Raw genomic sequence first — 19,154 nt, forward strand, 5'->3', positions numbered from 1 at the left:
ATCACTCAAATACTAGCTCTAAAGTGATGTTGGTGAATTCGTAATGGCTTCTGCTGTTCTGACGTAGGACCAAATGCTAAATTGTACATCTGTCACACTCTAAAATGTAATATTAATTTGGTTAAGAGCTTATTGGTAAATAAATACATTGAATTTGTATATTAGAATGAACTCATAAATTTTGAACTTTTTAAGTATTTTTTAAAAAATGTTTGTGGTGATGGAAATGACGGTGGTGGTGGAAATGACAGGGTGTTGCGGTAATGACATTAAATCAGTGTTAATGTAGAAAAACATTAAATTTTTTTTAGAAAAAAAATTTAACTCATAAACTCACACTTATTAAACTTAATTTACAAAATTACAAAGCATAACCTTATTTTTTTTTTGCATGTGTAAATCTGAAATTGATTTTAAAAAACTGATTTGTCTAACAGATGAACAGTAAAAGTACTGTGAATAACTGATTATTTTTCTAATATTTTATAAATTAGTTTTAAAATAAAAAGAATTACACATCTACAGGGGTCAGACAATGAAAGTAAAAGGCCTGGTTTTAGAGCACAATAATTTATTAGTCAGGCGTGCTGTGGGTAGCACTGTTGCCTCACAGGAAGAAGGTCGCTGGTACAAGCCCCGGTAAGTTCAGTTGGCATTTCTGTGTGGAGTTTGCATGTTTGCGTGGGATTTCTCCAGGTGCTTCAGTTTCCCCCACAGTCCAAACTATAGGGGAATTGGGTAAGCTAAATTGTCCGATGTGTATGAGTGTGAATGATGGTATATGGGTGTTTTCCAGAGATGGGTTGCGGGTTGAATGGTCATCAAAACATAAGCTAGATAAGTTGGCGGGTCATTCTGCGGTGGCAACCCCTGATGAAAAAAGGGACTAAGACGAAAAGAAAAAGAATAAATGAATAATTTAAAAGTAGGGTGTCGGACCTCCTTTTGCGGACAATATATCATTAATTCATCTCAGAAATGATAGATATAAGTCTTGCACAATAGACAGAGAGATTTTGAGCCATTCTTTTTACAGAATAGTGTTCAGGGTCACTATGTGATTCTGCTGAGGGAAAAAATTTCCTGACTCATTCCCCCAAAATACCACATAGTGCTCAATAATATATAGCTCTGGTGACTGTGCAGGCCATGGAAGATGTTTGACTTCACTCTCATGTTAATCAAACCACTCTGTCACCACTCTTGGTGTGTGTATTGGTGCATAATCATCTTGATACACACTACTACCTTTATGTTTGGACCATTGGGTGCACATAGTCCTAATGTTTTACTCTGGGCATCAATAGTCTTGGTGGGATGCTTCTTTGGGGCTTCTCCACACTGTAACTCTCCCGCATGTGGGAAAGACAGTGAATGTCGACTCATCAGAGAACAATACGTTTCACATTATCCACAGTCCAAGATTTTGGCTGCTGCACCATTGAAACAGGCATTTGGCATTGGCACAAGTAAGCAGTTCGCCATGCATATCATAGCTGCCAACTCTCACGCATTCAATAGAGTCACGCATTTGACAGTATTCTCATGCTTTCACGCCACACATCCATTTTCTAACTCAAAAAAATATTCTTGGTGAAATATTTTTTAGCTATTAAAAAGCCGGTTTTAAGGACTTTTTTTTTTTTCGTTATATAAAGATGTTATTCTCTGTGTGGAACTGAATCAAGACTGGTGAAAGCAATGTAACCATAAACAAACTGATGCATGCGCAAAGAAGATATATCTGTGTGCCTCTTGCACTGTTCCTGCTTGTGCTGATGCGCTGGACGCGTTCCCGCTCCGGGTATGAATCCCACAAACATTCATGTCAAAAAAATATGTGCTGCTCATGCGCTGTGTTGTGCCAAGAAACACCCTTGCCGTAAAATGCACCCCTTTTATAGACTTTCATCAGGACTCTCAGTCTACATTTAAAAACAAAACAAAGGTCAAAATTGATTAAAACGTTACATGGTTGTGGGAATAGGGGTGGGGCATAGATTCTTTTACTCTGCAAACTCTGCAATCAATGAAGACTGGCCACCAGCTGCTCAAATTCAGACATGAAACCTCCAACACTAAATTGATCAGTGTTTCAGTTTCATTGTCCAACCCTTGCACTTTTGTAATCAATTGGGTTTTGAAACCATAAATGTCATTTTCACCACATGCTGTGTTTTCCACCACAGTGAGCAGTAGTAGAAATTACTTTTCTACAGTTCATTGTGAAGAAATTAAAGATAGCTTTACTGATTAGCTTTGAATTGATACTAGCATTTCATATAAAATACTCTTATTTACCTTAATTTTGTTTGGTTTTTAAAAACACCTTTGAACTTACAGCATGTTTTGGAAATGACGTAAAATAAATGTATTTTCTTATCAAGTAATACTTTCCTCAATTTTTCTTCCTGTTGTTGATGAAAAATTTAATTCTCGAACATGTACTCAGATGTCACTATTCATTTTTATAGAAATCACCTAAATAATCCAATAATCCAATATCCAATAATCCACGTTTTAAAGCAACATTATAGTGTTTTGGTGGAAATGACACTGATACTGTGCAACAGCTATATTTTATATAAAAAAATTATATTGATAATAGTCTCACATTAATAATTATGAAATATGTAAATTATTTCACTAGTGCTTCATTAGGATACATTAATAGATACCATAAATAATATTTTAAAATGTTATTTTCATTGTTAAAGTTTAAAACTCTGGGTGTGCAACAAAGCGAAAACAGTGATTTTGATACCTAAAACTAGGTTGAATAATATGAAAAAAATATATAAAATAAAAAACTAGTATTTTTTAAAAAAAAGTAAGTTTTATAATTAGTTTGACAAAGAAAGATAAATTTGAACAAAATTATATTAATACATTTATATATATATATATATATATATATATATATATATATATATATATATATATATATATATATATATATATATATATATATGATCAAAGGACGGACATAAAAGTACCCGTAGTTTAAGAATGACCCAAATAACCTATTAAAATCAGAAAATATGAAGTATAAGAGGAATTTATTTAAAAACAGTCAAAAAAAAAATAATAATTTGAATACTAAATCATAGCCATAGGCAATAACATATTTCATTTTCTCATTCATTTTCTTGTCGGCTTAGTCCCTTTATTAATCTGGGGTCGCCACAGTGGAATGAACCGTTAACTTATCCAGCATATGTTTTACGCAGCAAATGCCCTTCCAGCCGCAACCCATCTCTGGGAAACATCCACATACACTCATTCACACTAACACATTATGGACAATTTAGCCTACCCAATTCACCTGTACCACATGTCTTTGGACTGTGGGGGAAACCGGAGCACCCGGAGGAAACCCATGCTAACACGGGGAGAATATTTAAACTTCACACAGAAACACCAACTGATCCAGCCGAGGCTCTAGCTGTGAGGCGACGGCACTACCTACTGCATCTGCATCGCGGCAGATTCTCATTAAACACAGTAATTTTCTTGTTTGTTTGTTTGTTTACAATAAAACCATTATTTAAAAGTCAACAAAACAATATAAAACATTGAAAAACTTTTCAGCATTATCTTTTAGTGCAAAGTGTGAGTGTAAGTGTGTGAGTGTATAATGTGTGTAGAAGAGAGTGAGAAACTGTGTGATTATATCTGTCTGCGTGTGTGTGTGTGTGTGAGAGAGAGAGAGAGAAAGAGAGAGTGTATGAGTTGTAGGTGAGCGTGAAAAAAAGTGTATGTATATGTGTTTGCGTGTACCCATGTATGTGTAACAACATTGCTATTGCACAAATGTTATAAGGAGATGGAGAGTTTTGTGGACATTATGTATGACATTCAATCATACTAAATATTGTTTTTTATTTTTAGAAGGCAAACCTATACACAATTTCCTGTAAGGGTTGGGTAGAACTAGGGTTTGGTGTTAGAGCAATAGAAAATACAGTTTGTACCGTATAAAAATGTAATGTCCCCACAATTCACAAAAATGTGTGTGTGAGAGAGAGAGAGAGAGAGATAAGAGAAAGAGCGAGAACTGTGTTTGTGAGAATGTGTGAGAGTTTAGGGAGAAATTGTACATTTAAGTGTGTATGCACTGTATGTGAGTGAACATGCTGAATTATCTCATCAGTAAAGGGATTTTCTGGTAAAAGGGCCTGAAGGATGTGCGTTCTTGTAGCATAGAAACTGTTGACATCCAACAAAAAACTGCAAAAAACAATCAAATATCAGTCTCTTACAATTGTGCTAATGTTAGTACACCAGCATTTACCATTTAAGAGGTAACCATCTTTGAAAGTTGTGATTTCCACACACTAGTCAGTCAAAATATGGCCAACCATTTGGTCTAGCAGGCAGTTAAAGGGTTAAATGTGCTATATAAATAATCTGTTCTTGCCATCGGATAATCCCCACAGCACTAGCGTATCCTGCAACAGATAGATTTTAAGGCACCAGCCTAAACTTTTCGACACCTTCATGGCACTCAAATACATTAAAAATAAATGCAGATGACTGAACATGGAGGATGATCTCCAAGTGGTGCTCCAAAATCAAACCAAAAATACAAGATTACAATGTTACATCTTCTCAAGAAATACCCCTTTCCAGAACATCACTACAGAGATCCATGAATGACAGGAAGTCATCAGAGTGGAATCACCAAAGAAAAAGCCCTTACAAAAGACTGCATACTATTCACAAGCCACAGACTCTCAGAAAATCTAGAGTTTAACTACAAGTTTTTTTTTGTGTGTGTGTGTGTCATTATGTATGTGTATACGTATATATGGGGTCTTTGATGACACATTTTGTGCTTCAAAATGTGCCACACATTCTCTATTGGAGACAGGTTGGGACTGCAGACAGGCCAGTTAAGTACCTGTGTCCTCTTTTTTTGTATCCAGGACTTTGTAATATGTGGAGAATGTGGTTTTGCATTTTCTCGTTAAAATATGCATGGGTGTACCTGGAAAACATGTCTTCTTGAAGGCAGAATATTGTGCTCTAAAATCTCTACGTACTTTTCAGCATTAAAAGTGCCATCACAGAAGTTACCTTTTTCAAGGGCAGTGACACAACTTAATACCATGACATACCCTGGCTTTTGGACTTGTTGCTGGTAACATGGATGATCCTTTTCTTTTTTAGGTAAGAGCACACAGCGTCCATTTCTCCCAAAAATGACCTAAAATACTGATACACCTGACTACAATACACAATTTTTTAAATGTGTTGCAGATCTGAATTTGAAAAGACAAAACATGAAATAGTTTGTGATATAGTAGCAGAAATAAAATACAGTCAAAAATGGTTTTATGTTTTAGACTAGATTATGGGATATTCTCAATAATAATTGTAGGTAACATAGGCCCTGCATGTGCCATTTACATATATTTAAATTAATATAAAAAACAAGTGCATGTTTTTATTAAAACTATATATTTTTTCAATGCATGTGCATGTAAAACAACGATGAATTATTTTTACCAGACTGTTATGATGCGTTTAATGGTCATCACATCTTAAATCCTTGAAAGTTTGTAATATTTAGTTTTTTTTTTATTATTAATTTATGTACTATATAATATTTATTTTAAATGACAATAAAAAATTACCGCTTGTGCGAGACATTTGAAATGCAGAGTGTATGGAGCGGACAGTAAATTTAATTAAACATTCAGACCAAAATACTGATTTTGCATCGTTAGTGACAACAAGGTTAAATGATCCCGTTCACATCAATGGAAAGCTAATGATTTCCACTGAAACAACCAACAGTTTAATAAAAGACAACGTTCCAAGCTTTTATTTCTTTTACAGGCTTTTGCAGTTTGTCATGTTAGATCTTAGTGCATTTTTTTTTTATTACAAAAGTCATTCAGCAGTTTTCACTTGAACTGTCATTAGTTCTGTGTTACTGTCATTAATGTAATGTGGTCTCTGAGGAATGACAATGACATAGACAGTAAATATTCTCTCTTAATGTTATATATCTTAAATCTTTGAATATATTGGCAAACTTACACCAACCAAAAACAACAATTACAAAACAATAATCAAACCAGGTTTAAACATCTCAATTGAATTAAAACGGTTTTCTACTAAGATAGCAACCAAATTTGAAATACATAAATCATATAACGTGTAAAAGCACTGCATTCAATGAAACCTCAGTGATCACCATCTAGGGTGGTCTCTTCAAAAAGACTTAGCAAGTTCTTTGGCTCAAAGTTTCTTTTAGACAGTTCAGTGTCTCTTTCATGGATACACAGTGAGTCTGTGAGTTTGTTATGAATCAAGCTGCTGCTGCTGCTGTAATGGCTTCTGGGGGGAGAGGGTATGCACTGGTTGTGTGATGATGCATCTATGACATCATTGTCTGATTCGGGAAGTAGAGTAGAAGTACTCCCAGAAGATAGCCTTGACTGGACTCTGTACATGTAAAGAGAAAAGAGAATTTGTATTTTACATTTTAAGAAAATAATAAAATGGGAGAACAGGCAAATTTGCACAAAGCTATCTAAATTAGGGCTGTGCAATATTGAAAAAAGTAATAATAATAATAAATAAATAAATTTATACATTGCTAAGGCAAATTGTTTTAATAGTCAAAAAGTATTTAAACAAAATATTGGCAAAAAAAAGATGAGTAATTTAGCTATTTCTCTATTTCTCAATGCACTCACATGTGCAAATGACCGTTATGTATGTTGTTTATTAATTTAGCACATTTTTACAACACAGTATTGCTCAAAGTGCTGAACACAATAATACTAATAAAATAAATGACACAACACATATATAACTAAACTAAAACACAAAAACAAAAACAAAGCTGCCAACATTGACAAGTCTCAAATGCTTAAGCAAGAAAATGCAGAAGGTTTTTAAAAACAAGTAAAGTTGGAGCATGTCTAATGTGAGGTGGAAGCAAATTCCAGCACTTTAGAGCAATAACAAAAAAGTTCAACCCCCAGGGTTCATAGTAATTGACAGAAACGTCTGATCTGATAAACTTAATCACTTAACAATGTATGGAGATCTAGATTGTATAGGATATCTGATATGTAAAAAGGTGCTAGATCCTTTAAGGATAAATAAACAAAAGCTAATTACTTAAAATCAATTTGAAACCTGACATGCAACCAGCCCAGAGATAAAAAAAAAAAAAACTAGAGATTTTGGACAAATTGCAGTCTGTTCAGTACATTTTGACTGACACCCACATATAGCAATAGCCAAGTATCTCCAGAATAAACGCATGATTTACCTTATAAGAATCATTAAAAGAGAGAAACAACATCACTTTTTTTTTTTTACAATTTGTTAATGGAAAAAATATTTAATGAATTTATCTCTTTTTCAAATTAAAATTTCTATTAAACATGCAATTAAACCCTAGATTTCATATAACAAGTTTTAATAAGTGAATAGCTCAACTAAACCTGATAAATCAGGAGGGGCAGGATCCCTAAAACAGACTAGTTGTTTTTCCCGCATTGAAAAAAAAAAAAAAAAAAAAAAAACATCCAGGTCTTCACCTTGGTTAAATATCTCATAATGGAGGCAAGGGCATTTATTATTATTTATAAAAAATATATATAAATAAAATAAATAAAATATGTAAATTAGGAAAAATATGTGTATATATAAATCATGTTATATGCATAAAAAGAAAAAGCCACCACAAATTATCCCTTAGATAAAACACATTAGAAAAATATAATGGGGCTGAGTATATCAGATACCTTGGCATAGTGTGTTTAAGTTTAAGATATTCTAATTAATTAGATGCTTATAACTTATATTAATTAATAACAAAAATTTCCTCAGTTTTTGTTATTTTACAATATATTTGACCTTATTAGACTCTAGCTTGTCTTTAGAAAACATAACAGAGTTATTAATCCTGATGATCCCTCGGTTCCAGCTCGCATCTCAGCCTGCCTGTTGGATATTTCACACTGGATGAAAGATCATCATCTTCAGCTGAACCTCGCAAAAACGGAAATGCTTGTAGTTTCTGCCAACCCGACTCTACACCATAACTTTTCAATCCAGATGGATGGGGAAACCATTACTGCATCCAAAATGGTGAAAAGCCTTGGAGTAACGATTGATGATGACCAACTAAACTTCTCTGACCACATTTCTAGAACTGCTCGATCGTGCAGATTCGCACTCTATAACATCAGAAAGATCCGACCCTTCCTATCTGAACATGCAGCTCAACTCCTTGTTCTCTCCAAACTGGATTACTGCAACTCTCTACTTGCTGGGCTTCCAGCTAACTCTATCAAGCCTCTTCAACTGCTCCAGAATGCAGCAGCACGAGTGGTCTTCAATGAACCTAAACGAGCACATGTCACTCCGCTGCTAGTCCGATTGCACTGGCTGCCAGTTGCTGTTCGCATCAAATTCAAAGCTCTGATGTTTGCCTACAAAGTGACTTCTGGCCTTGCTCCTTCTTATATGCTCTCACTTCTGCAGATCTATGTGCCCTCCAGAAACTTGCGTTCTGTGAATGAACGTCGCCTTGTGGTTCCATCCCAAAGAGGGAAGAAATCACTTTCGCTCACGCTCACGCTTAATCTGCCCAGTTGGTGGAATGAGCTCCCTAACTGCATCAGAACAGCAGAGTCACTCGCTATTTTCAAGAAACGACTAAAAACTCAACTCTTTAGTCTCCACTTCTCTTCATAATCTGCAACTGCCTCTCTGGATATCACACTAACTGTACCAAGAAGAAAAAAAAAATACTAATACTTTCCTTCTTAGACTTTACAGACCTGAAACTTGCCTATAGCACTTTCACTATACTAATGCACTTTTCATTGTTGCTCTTATAGTTGTGTAAGTTGCTTCCTTGTCCTCATTTGTAAGTCGCTTTGGATAAAAGCGTCTGCTAAATGACTAAATGTAAATGTTAATCACAACTCCTCAACTAAATCACCTCAGCACTCATGCCTAAGCTCTTCATTTATTGTACATTTAGTATTTTTTGTGTTGTTCTTAAGCAATTCTTGTGTTGATAATACAGTAATAGGCTGTACAAGTCAGATAATATCACTATCCTTTAGATTTGGCCAGATAAACTCTTTCTTTGATTGTTAATTATTGCCACAGTAAAGGCGGTCATTGGTGCCTCATTTAAAATACGTTATTTATCTATTATTTACACACTTAAGAGGGGAGTGACCAAAATTTTAATAATAATATTAATACTAATGTTAATTTTAATATTATAGTCAAACCAAAGAAATTATCACTAATAGAAGTGATATGTGCATGTCAAAGCACAAAACAAGCATGAAGACAAAGGATTGTCAGGATTGTCTCAAGGCACAAGGCTGGGGAAAGTTACAGAAAAAGTTCTGTATCGCTATCTACAGCTGGATCTAATCTCACTATATTTGTTAAACGTGATATTTAATTCATCTTGTTGTCTATATCTAACAACATATTCCCCGATTTTGGTCTTTTAAATCTATTACTTGATCTCAGGTAGCGTGCTTTGGCTGAGCACAAAGTTAGGTTAATATATTAATTAATGTAACCACGGAAACTCCTGACAATATTAGAAAGGTAGAATTCTGCACATTTGACTAATTGCTTGTCTTTATTTTCTATAATATATAAACATTGTACGTTATACTTTTTTTATAATAGCCATTATCGATTATTAAAATTGATATTCAGTAAAACAGAGGGTATGTTTCGTATTTTCACTGATAATAAAAGGAGGCAGTTATCTTATAGGCTAGGTTTTGTTATAAATGTGCATACAGTGAAGATGACAATCATAAATATGCAGCTACACGATGCCTCAACATTTTTGGTGTCTGTTAAGTTAATTTTAAAATGAAAATAGCAGTTCCTTATATCATGTTTACATTTTGTTAAAAAGTGAAACAACATAGCCTGGGTGATGTAAATGATGTTATAAATTACACTGTTCCCTTTGAAGATTTCCCCGAAGTGGGAGGGCAAGATGGTGGATAGAGTGTAACAGCGTTTTTCACGTGCTCCTGCACCAATCAGCGAATTACTAATTGTAATCTGACGCAACCTTATGGCTTTTGACGTTTAATTATAGTATTATGTCTCTGGAATCTTTTTGGCCAAAATCTTTTTTGAAAATGCCCCGCACTGCAATGAAACCCAAGAAAGACTCTTCCCCGACCTCGTCACCGGTATCCTGTGAGGCCAAACTAGCAGTGAGTTTGAGTTAAGCCCTTCCATGGCAAAGGCGTTTCAACAAATGACGGAATCGATTTCAAAAACGATAAACGCAAAACTTGATCCTCTAGCTGAGCTCGTACAAATTCATTCTCAACAACTGGAGAATTGCAAGACTCGACTGGATGAGGCCAAACGAATAATTGGTGCGGCGGAGGAGTTTACAGAAGGCATGCAGGCCCGTGTACTCACGCTGGAAAGTCAAGTCGCGTCACTTACTGACCACATAGATGACTTGGAGAATAGAGGAAGGCGCAAAAACATTCACATTCTCGGCTTACCTGAAGGGGCAGAGGGCTCTAACGCGGTGTTAATTCTTCAAAAATGGATCCCGGAGTTTTCTTATTTGCAGACTAAAGCAGGACATGTTAAGATTGAAAGGGCTCACCGTACTCTAGCACCGAGACCAGGTGCCAAAGAGAGACCCAGGCCGATGGTGGTGCGCATGCATAACTACGGAGATAAACAGAGGATTTTTGATGCAAGCAGAAAGTTGTCCATGGATGGAAACCTGGTGTTCGACAACAGTAAGGTATCCTTTTATCAAGATTTCTCTGCCGCGGTGCTTCGTAAACGCAGAGAATTTGATTCGGTTAAACATCGCTTGCAAGAAATCGGAGCCTGCTATGCAATGTTATATCCAGCTAAGTTGCAAGTAACTATCAGGAATTCCACCAAGGTTTTCAGTACACCGGCTGCTGTTTCAGAGTTCATGTCCGAAAAGGATCAGCGCGTAAAACCGGCTGCAACTGGCAACGTCGCGGAATCATAAACAGCGTTGCTATTTACCTTTGCCTTGTTGACATTTCCAGCACCGACCAGAATGAGCAATTTGCGTTCTGTAACATTACTTATTTTTCATACTTCGTGCTGAGCGGTGTGGACAATGTGGATACGTAGATTGCTTCTTGGGTGAGTTGTGCTTGTAAGTTTTGGACTGTTTTTTGGACTTTTTTTTTTCCTTTTCTGAACGCAACAGATGGTTTGTTTGGACTGGAATTCCTTCCCTGAGGAAGGAAAATGCCTCCTTTGAGTTTTTATATAGGTTATATTTGTCATAGTTATTTTTTGATCTTGTTGCGTTTGGGTTTTGAATTTGAATGTATGTTCTATTGCCCAGAAATGCTTCGTTTTTTAAGGTCTACACGTTTTTTTGGTTTGTTTAGCTTTATTGTGTGTGAAACGTCATTGCAGCGGATTATACGGATGAAAAGCTTTAGGTTACATCAATTCTCATTTTACCAATTACATTTTAAAAAGTGTATAAATGGTTACTAACAAGTTAAGAGTTTCTACATGGAATGTAAGGGGTTTGCATGGAAAACTGAAAATCCGGAAGGTTTTTGATTGGCTGAGCAAAGAGAATGTTAATTTGGCCCTGTTGCAGGAGACTCATTTAAATGACAAGGAACACTCCAGTCTTGGACACAAGTGGATAGGTCATATTTATTTTTCTTCATTTACAACGAATAGTAGGGGGTAGCTATAATTGTGAACATAAATGTACATTTTAAGATTTTAAATACTGTTAAAGATAAGATAGGTTGTTATATAATTGTCAAAGGATTGTTGTTCGGAGAAGAGATAACACTTTTAAACATATATTCCCCACCAAACTTTACCCCTGAGCTTCTCACAAAGGCTTTTTCAGACTTGTTAGATATTTCTTAAGGTAAAGTGATTATAGGAGGCGATCTTAACTGTGTGCTGAACCCTTTACTGGACAGACTGCCCCCTAGGACTTACCCTCCCTCTAAGCAATCTAAAAATGTATCTTTCTTATGTAAAGAATTAGGTTACATTGATGTATGGCAAACTCTAAACCCGCTGCGAACTGAATTTAGGGTGCTTTCACACCTTTGAATCGATTCAGTTGTTCCGAAACAGAGATTAAAATTGTTACATTGTTGCTCTTTGCTCTTGGAGCGGTTCGCTTTCACACTGCAAAGTTTCTAATCGGACCAAAAGAGCTAAAACAAGTCACGTGAGGGGAAACTCTCCTTACATTGGTCAGAGTGTCAGGGTTTATTTTGCAGCGTCCCGCTCAGCTGTCAGGAGAGGTGGTGGTTTGGTGGTGATTGACAGGGTGCGCGCGCGTGACGTGTCTGAGGAGAGACACGGTGGGGAGGGGTGAGAAGGGTGCGCGATGATGCCTATTTGAGGACTGGGAGAGAGACGCGAGATTACCGGGAGATCATCACTCGTTTGCGGGCATCCGGAGACTCGCGAAACTTCCCGCCCTACTCATAATTCTCTCTTCATATAGCCGTAAGCCTATTACATATCCATAAAACACTGTGATATAACCGCGCTCGGATCGGATCGCTTTCTCACTGCAATCGAACCGCTCCAGGGTTCGTTTCAATCGAGCCGAGACCACCTCATTCAAGCGATCTCGGAGAGATTACTTTGGCGCGGAACAGAGTGCGATTGCCCTGTTCACATATGCCAATTGAACCTCGCTAACGGGGCAAACGAGATACGTTCCGAAACAAAAGTGTAGGTGTGAAAGCACCCTTACATTTTACTCCCCTCTTCATAAGTCATATTCAAGAATCGATTATTTTTTTATTCCCAATGCTAGTTTGCAGTATGTATCCAGTTGTACTTTAAGAAACACAGTTGTATCCAATCATGCTATGGTAATACTGGACATGTTAGTTGGAGGACTTTCTAAATCCACAAAACATTGGAGATTTAACACATTATTGCTTAAAGATAATAAGTTTATTTCATATTTTAATTCCGAATTTAGGATTTTTTGGTCAATTAACTCAGAGTCGATAGATAATTCATCCATACTGTGGGAGACTTGTAAAGCCTATATTAGAGGACTTGTCATATCTTATTCCATAACAAAGAAATGGAAACAAAAAGAAAAGCAGAAACATTTAGAACTAGAACTCAAAATGGCTACAGAGGATCACATAAAAAATTAATCTGCCACTAATTTAGAAAAACTAAGTGTAATACGTGCCTCATTGGACTCATTGTTAACACAGCAGGCCAGTACTAAAATATTATTCTCGAAGCAAAGATTGTATGAGCATGGTAATAAACCTAATAAGTATTTATCTTAACTACTGAAGAATACATTTAGTCCACAGTTCATTACATCTATTAGGGACTCTACAGGAGAGCAATCATTTGATTCTGGAGTTAGAAACTCCACATTTATGCAGTTTTACTCTGATTTGTATAATTCTTAATACTCTCCTCAAAATTACAATGCTATGAAAACGTTTTTTGATAACGTAACACTCCCTAGTATATCTGATGAGCAAAGAACAATGCTGAATGCCCCCATTTCAAAGGAGGAAGCCTTAGTGGCTTTACAATGGTTACAATCTGGTAAATCTCCAGGCCCCGATGGCCTAGGGAGTGAAGTGTATAAAGAATTTGAGAACTTATTAATAGATCCTCTTTTAGCCATGTATGATTATTCTTTTAAGACAAACATGTTACCTCTCTTGCTTAGAGAGGCCAATATCTCCCTTATCTTAAAAAAAGGAAAAGACCCAGAGGATTGTGGGTCCTACAGGCCGATCTCCTAGTTGAATGTAGATTTGGTAGATTTGTAGGTGCTAAAGAGCATAAAATCTCACTTTATTCAGATGATATTCTGCTTTTTCTTTCTAATTTTGAATATTCAGTACCCAGTTTAGTAGATTTCCCCGACGTGTCCTTGGGAGTTTAATTTCCATATCAAACTTGTGAAGTCTGAACAAGGAGAGCATACAAGACTAAACTGTGTGTACTGTAGGCTACTTAATATTGAGGAAAAAGGCCTCTGCCACCGTTTTTTAGATGTCTCCTGTCACTCTGTCTGAGCTCCTGCATTCTTCTGTGGAGAGAGGACAACCTTACAGAAGGACAAATATCTGTGCAGCAATCCACCAATCAGGCCTGTATGGTAGAGTGGCCAGATGAAAGCCCTGCCTGGAATTTGCCAAAGGGCATCTGAAGGACTTTCAGCCCATAAGAAACAAAATTCTCTGGTCTGATGAGAATAAAATTGAACTCCTTAGAGTGAATGCCAGGTGTTATGTTGGGAGAAAACCAGGCATTGCTCATCAGGTTAATACCATCCCTACAGTGAAGCATGGTGGTGGCAGCATCATGATGTGGGGATGTTTTTCAGCAGCAGGAACTAGAAGACTAGTCAGGATAGAGGAAAAGATGAATGCAGCAAAGTACAGAGACATCCTGAATGGAAAAACATCCTGCTTCAACCTCCTCTTGGCCTCAGACTGGGGTGACGGTTTATTTTCGGACACGCACCCAAAGCACACCAAAATAATATTAATGGAGTGTCTTCACAAAAACTCAGTAAATGTCGTTGGGTGGCCCAGCCAGAGCCCAGATCTAAATCCTATTGAACATCTCTGGAGAGATCTGAAAATGGCTGTACAACGTCACTTCCCATCCAACCTGATAAAGCTTGGGAGGTACTGCAAAAGAAAAAGGGGCAAAAATTTGCAAAGACAGGTGTGCCAAGCTTTTGATGGGATCATATTTAAAAAGACTTGAGGCTGTAATAGCTGCCAAAGGTGCATCAACAAAGTATTGAGCAAATGCTGTGAATAGTTATGAACGTGATTTTTCAGGTTTTTTATTTTTAATAAATTTGCAACAATTTCAAGAAATATTTTGTTCACATTGTCATTATGTGGTATTGTAGGTAGAATTGAGGAAATAAATACTATTTAATCTATTTTGGAATAGGGCTGTAACATAAAAAAGTGGGAAAAGTGAAACGCTATGAAAACTTTCCTGATGCACTGTATGGGTGAAGAGTCCCCAAATCCAGTCAGACAGAGATCACATAATTCATTAGCTAATTCTGCATGGAACAGGGACTCAAGGCCAAGCAGACAGTGGTATTCTGCACTGATGGCAGCCAAGATCAGGATACTGATTGTTGGAGATTCAATAATTAGGAATTTTAGAAGCAAGGCTACAATGACATACTGCTTCACTCATGCAGCTTTTTCTGATATAAACAAAGAACTTGAGAACATTTAGAAGAAGCACAAGACTGCAAAAGTGAATTATCATCCATGTGGGGAAGAACAATATCCATAAAGAGCAGTTACACAAGAAAGATTTCTATAAAATCTTGGAAACAGTTGGAAGATTGAAAATTCAGCCTTTCATCAGTGGACCACTCAGCAAGAGGACCAAATATGTTTTAAAGGCTTCTTGGTAGGGGTGTGAACCTACACTGGTCTCACGGTTCGGTTACAATTATCATGCCATCGATTCGGTTCAATGCGATATCTCGGTGCATAGGGCTGGACGATATGGCAAAAATTTATATCACAATATATTTCTTAATTTCGGTCGATGTGATATATTTCCGATATCGATATGAACAAACTTTAAAAACCAGGAAAAAAACTGCACACAACAGATTTCTGTACCTACAAATGTCTGCAAACTGAATTTACAAAGTCTATAATAACTCCAGGCTCTTATAACTTTTTTTTTTTTTTTTTAATAAAAGTACAAAAAATAAATTTTTACTTTTTATTTGTTTTCTGCCTTTACAACAGATGAGTATATTCAGTTCTGGTTTCTTTTCATCTTGAATGCCTTTAAAGGGCCATGAAACCCCCTCATTTCAGCAGGGTGTTTTCACACCTCTACTTTGGAAAAAGTCAGAAAAGTGGGCGTGTCCAGCTCTGTTTAGGGGGGAGTGTCGGAGGAAGAAAAGTGGGATGGTGTGGGAGTGTCTATTTGTGCACACGCGAGTTTCAGAGTCAAAATACATACACACAGTAGAAAGTGATGGTGTTTAACCTACATGGACATCTGTAGTCGAATTATTTGCCAAATTATTAAATGGTGGACTTTAACTGCAGTTTGGCTCTTTCATTCCGGGAATTCATTCATGTCCCTCGCGACAAACAAGATATTTGATTGGAGGAACTGCTCTAAGCGTGTATTTTTCATGCAATGTTTGATACCGCACGGCGAATGAGAGAAAAAAAAAACCTCAGCATTTCCCGGAAACTTAGATGCACACGGCAAGTAGTGTCAGAAAGATGCGTGTGTTATTCCGGTCACTAAATGCGGTAAATACCCTACACGAGGTTAAAGTTTGGTTGTGGTGCTAACATGTTTACACTCGGTGCAATAGTTTGTTAGATACGAACAAACTGAATAAACAAAGAGAACTGGTCGCTCACTTACCAAATCTGTAGAGACAGGACAATCACCAGCAACTAGAGCTGCGTCTTTATGAAGAGAATACTACAAGCGAATCCGGATCTCTGCGTTCGCAGATGAGAACAGCTCTCAGGTAAACAATGATCCTCCTTAGACATGCAAGTTATTGTTGTCGAGCGTCGCGTACACTGTAATCCACACGTGACTCTGAGCTCTCACAGAGAGAAAATGAAAACGAAACCTAACTGCAGCAAACTATAAAAGCAACACTTCACGCTTGTTTTGCCAATACAATGTGGCGTCTCTGCCGTCTAAACACTGTGACAGTAATGAACATTAATGAAGTTGCACAATAGAGCGCGCTGATTGGTTTGAACCAAGCCTTACTCATGCATTAATGCATCACACTGTAAGACGTAATAAGACACACTCTGGCACAGACGCCCAGTCTGCACGCTGGAATACAACGCTATTATGTCATGACCATGACGCAGCTTCAAAAATTCGTTTCAAAAACAACCAATTTACACTTTTTAGTGAAATATAGGTGTCCTAATAGTGTTTTTAGCAGTGTGGGACACATATACGACTGTCAACATTCAAAAAAATGTGTTTTGGTGTTTCGTGACCCTTTAAGGGTTATATCTGTTTAAATATATTTGTGTACAATTACCTAATTAAATTAAAAGGTTTAACATAAAATAGTTCTTAAATATTATATAAAGTCTATTTTTATCGACTAATATTTTATGTTTTATATAACACTTTCATTATTTAACAGATTTAATACCTCTATTAATCACATTCTTTCTATTTCATCAGCTTTGCAATAACCAGATTCCTGATTGATAATTTGGGTATATATATATATATATATATATATATATATATATATATATATATATATATATATATATATATATATATATATATATACGTATATATATACACATGTATATATTTATACAACAGTTCTGTCTGGTTCTCGAATCTGATTGGCTGATAGCCGTGATCTATTTAAGTAATATCAGCACCCGTACAGCCTCTTTACCCTTTGTGTATTATTTCGCCCACATACAGCCAGCAAAAAGCAGACACTACAGATCTAGGGCCCTATCATACACCCGGCGCAGTGTGGCGCAAGGCGTGACGCAGTAGTCTTTTGGTAGTTTACGCTTGGCGCAAGAGTCGTTTTGAGGCGTTGTGCTACGCTGTTTAAATAGCAAATGCATTATCGCTCATTTTTGCGCCCATAGGCGTTCTGGTCTAAATAGGAAGGCGTTCTGAGGCGGACCGCTGGCGCGTTGCTATTTTGAGAAACTATAATAGATTTTTCATTAGACCAAAACCAACCCGGTCTAAACTCCGGCGCAGAGTTGCGCCTCGCTTACGCACTGCTTAATACGCACAAGAGAGCAATAGGCAAATATCTTTACATATGAAAAAATGTAAATATTAAGGATATATATAGGATATAATAAGAATAGATATAGGATATAAACATAAAGGATTAAAATACTACAAAACATATTATTTTCTAGCCTACATAAATATGAAAAACCACTGCTTTTATGTCTTCTTCATCTCGGGAGGCTTTTTCAGTTCATTCATAACAATTTGCTTTTGTATAATGTTATTATTATTAGCAGTATTATTTATTATATCCATATGTATATTTGTTTCATTAGAAACAAGCTTATATTTGCCCACCTGCAGGTTTTAGACCATATGGGGCACAGCATGTGTTTTAGGATATAACTCAGGTTTTTGAGCACATTTTGCTATTATTATTCATTTATTTGTTTGCTGGAATTTGAACTGAATTTAGAAATAGTTTTGAAACGAATATTTGCGCTTAACAAACAGAAGTATTTAGACTAATTGATGTCTGTGCGTAAAGGTTTTCCTATCCAAGAGCGAAAGTGAAAGTGATCCATTATCTCTCATTCTTACGCAGTAGATTTTTTCCACTTAGACTTACTTTGCGTCCTGTAAATAGCGAATGCGCTCTTGGCGCGACGCAGCTGACTCTTAAAGGGAATGGGAGATGAGACTTTTTTGAGACTCTCCATGTTTGATTTTGTTTTTATATACACAATTATGCGTCAAACTGTTATATAAATGCAATATCACACTCGTAGCTATGATACAGCCATATCGCACTGCTATATATATATATATATATATTATGGGTGGAGCCGAACCCGAATACGGTATTCGGAAAGGCACGAGAAGCGTGTTTTTACGAATACTTATTTACTTATTTCGAACAAATACTTGAAAAATTATTTGTATTCGGGAGCAAGAAAAACATTGTGTCAAAAAGCAGCGTTTCCTCATGAGACCACAGTGCATGCCCGCGTGAGTGAGTGAGAGTGAGTGAGACGCTCAGGAGTCAGAAGGCGGGGTGCGTGGAGGTAAAAGGTGTTTGGCAGAGGCTTCTCTACACAGACAGCAACAGAAAAAAATGCTTCACTGCATCACTATTTATGTTAAACAGATTTTTGTACCTTAATTGGGTTCCAGATGCAGTTTATAAACTTGTAGCGGAGTTAAAGCGGAGTTTGATTGAGATATTCCATTACGCTGCATTTTTGACGTTTGCAATCGGGTGCTCTCTGTTTAAGTAACGTTAGCTCTGTTAGCGCAGTAATTTAGACAATAGACTGTTGACAGAGTAACGTTAACATTCGTTTATAAAGGTGAAAACGATGCTTGTG

At 36.5% G+C, this 19,154-nt stretch overlaps 2 protein-coding genes across 5 annotated transcripts in view; one reads left to right on the forward strand and one right to left on the reverse strand.

Moving 5' to 3' along the window:
- The window catches only part of med1 (mediator complex subunit 1), a 700,564-nt gene that overhangs the window by 347,284 nt on the left and 334,126 nt on the right, over positions 1-19,154 (forward strand). The window lies entirely within an intron of this gene.
- The window catches only part of pkmyt1 (protein kinase, membrane associated tyrosine/threonine 1), a 37,110-nt gene continuing 23,758 nt past the window's right edge, over positions 5,803-19,154 (reverse strand). For all 4 annotated transcript variants that reach the window (XR_012387451.1, XR_012387450.1, XM_005156122.6 and 1 more), the window contains 1 exon segment: positions 5,803-6,456. Coding sequence is in view for 2 of the 4 variants with exons in the window: in XM_005156122.6 (XP_005156179.1) it covers positions 6,195-6,456 (262 nt within the window). In the remaining 2 variants the exon portion in view is untranslated.

Source organism: Danio rerio, chromosome 12, assembly GCF_049306965.1.
Source record: "Danio rerio strain Tuebingen ecotype United States chromosome 12, GRCz12tu, whole genome shotgun sequence".
Taxonomy (NCBI): Eukaryota; Metazoa; Chordata; class Actinopteri; order Cypriniformes; family Danionidae; genus Danio; species Danio rerio.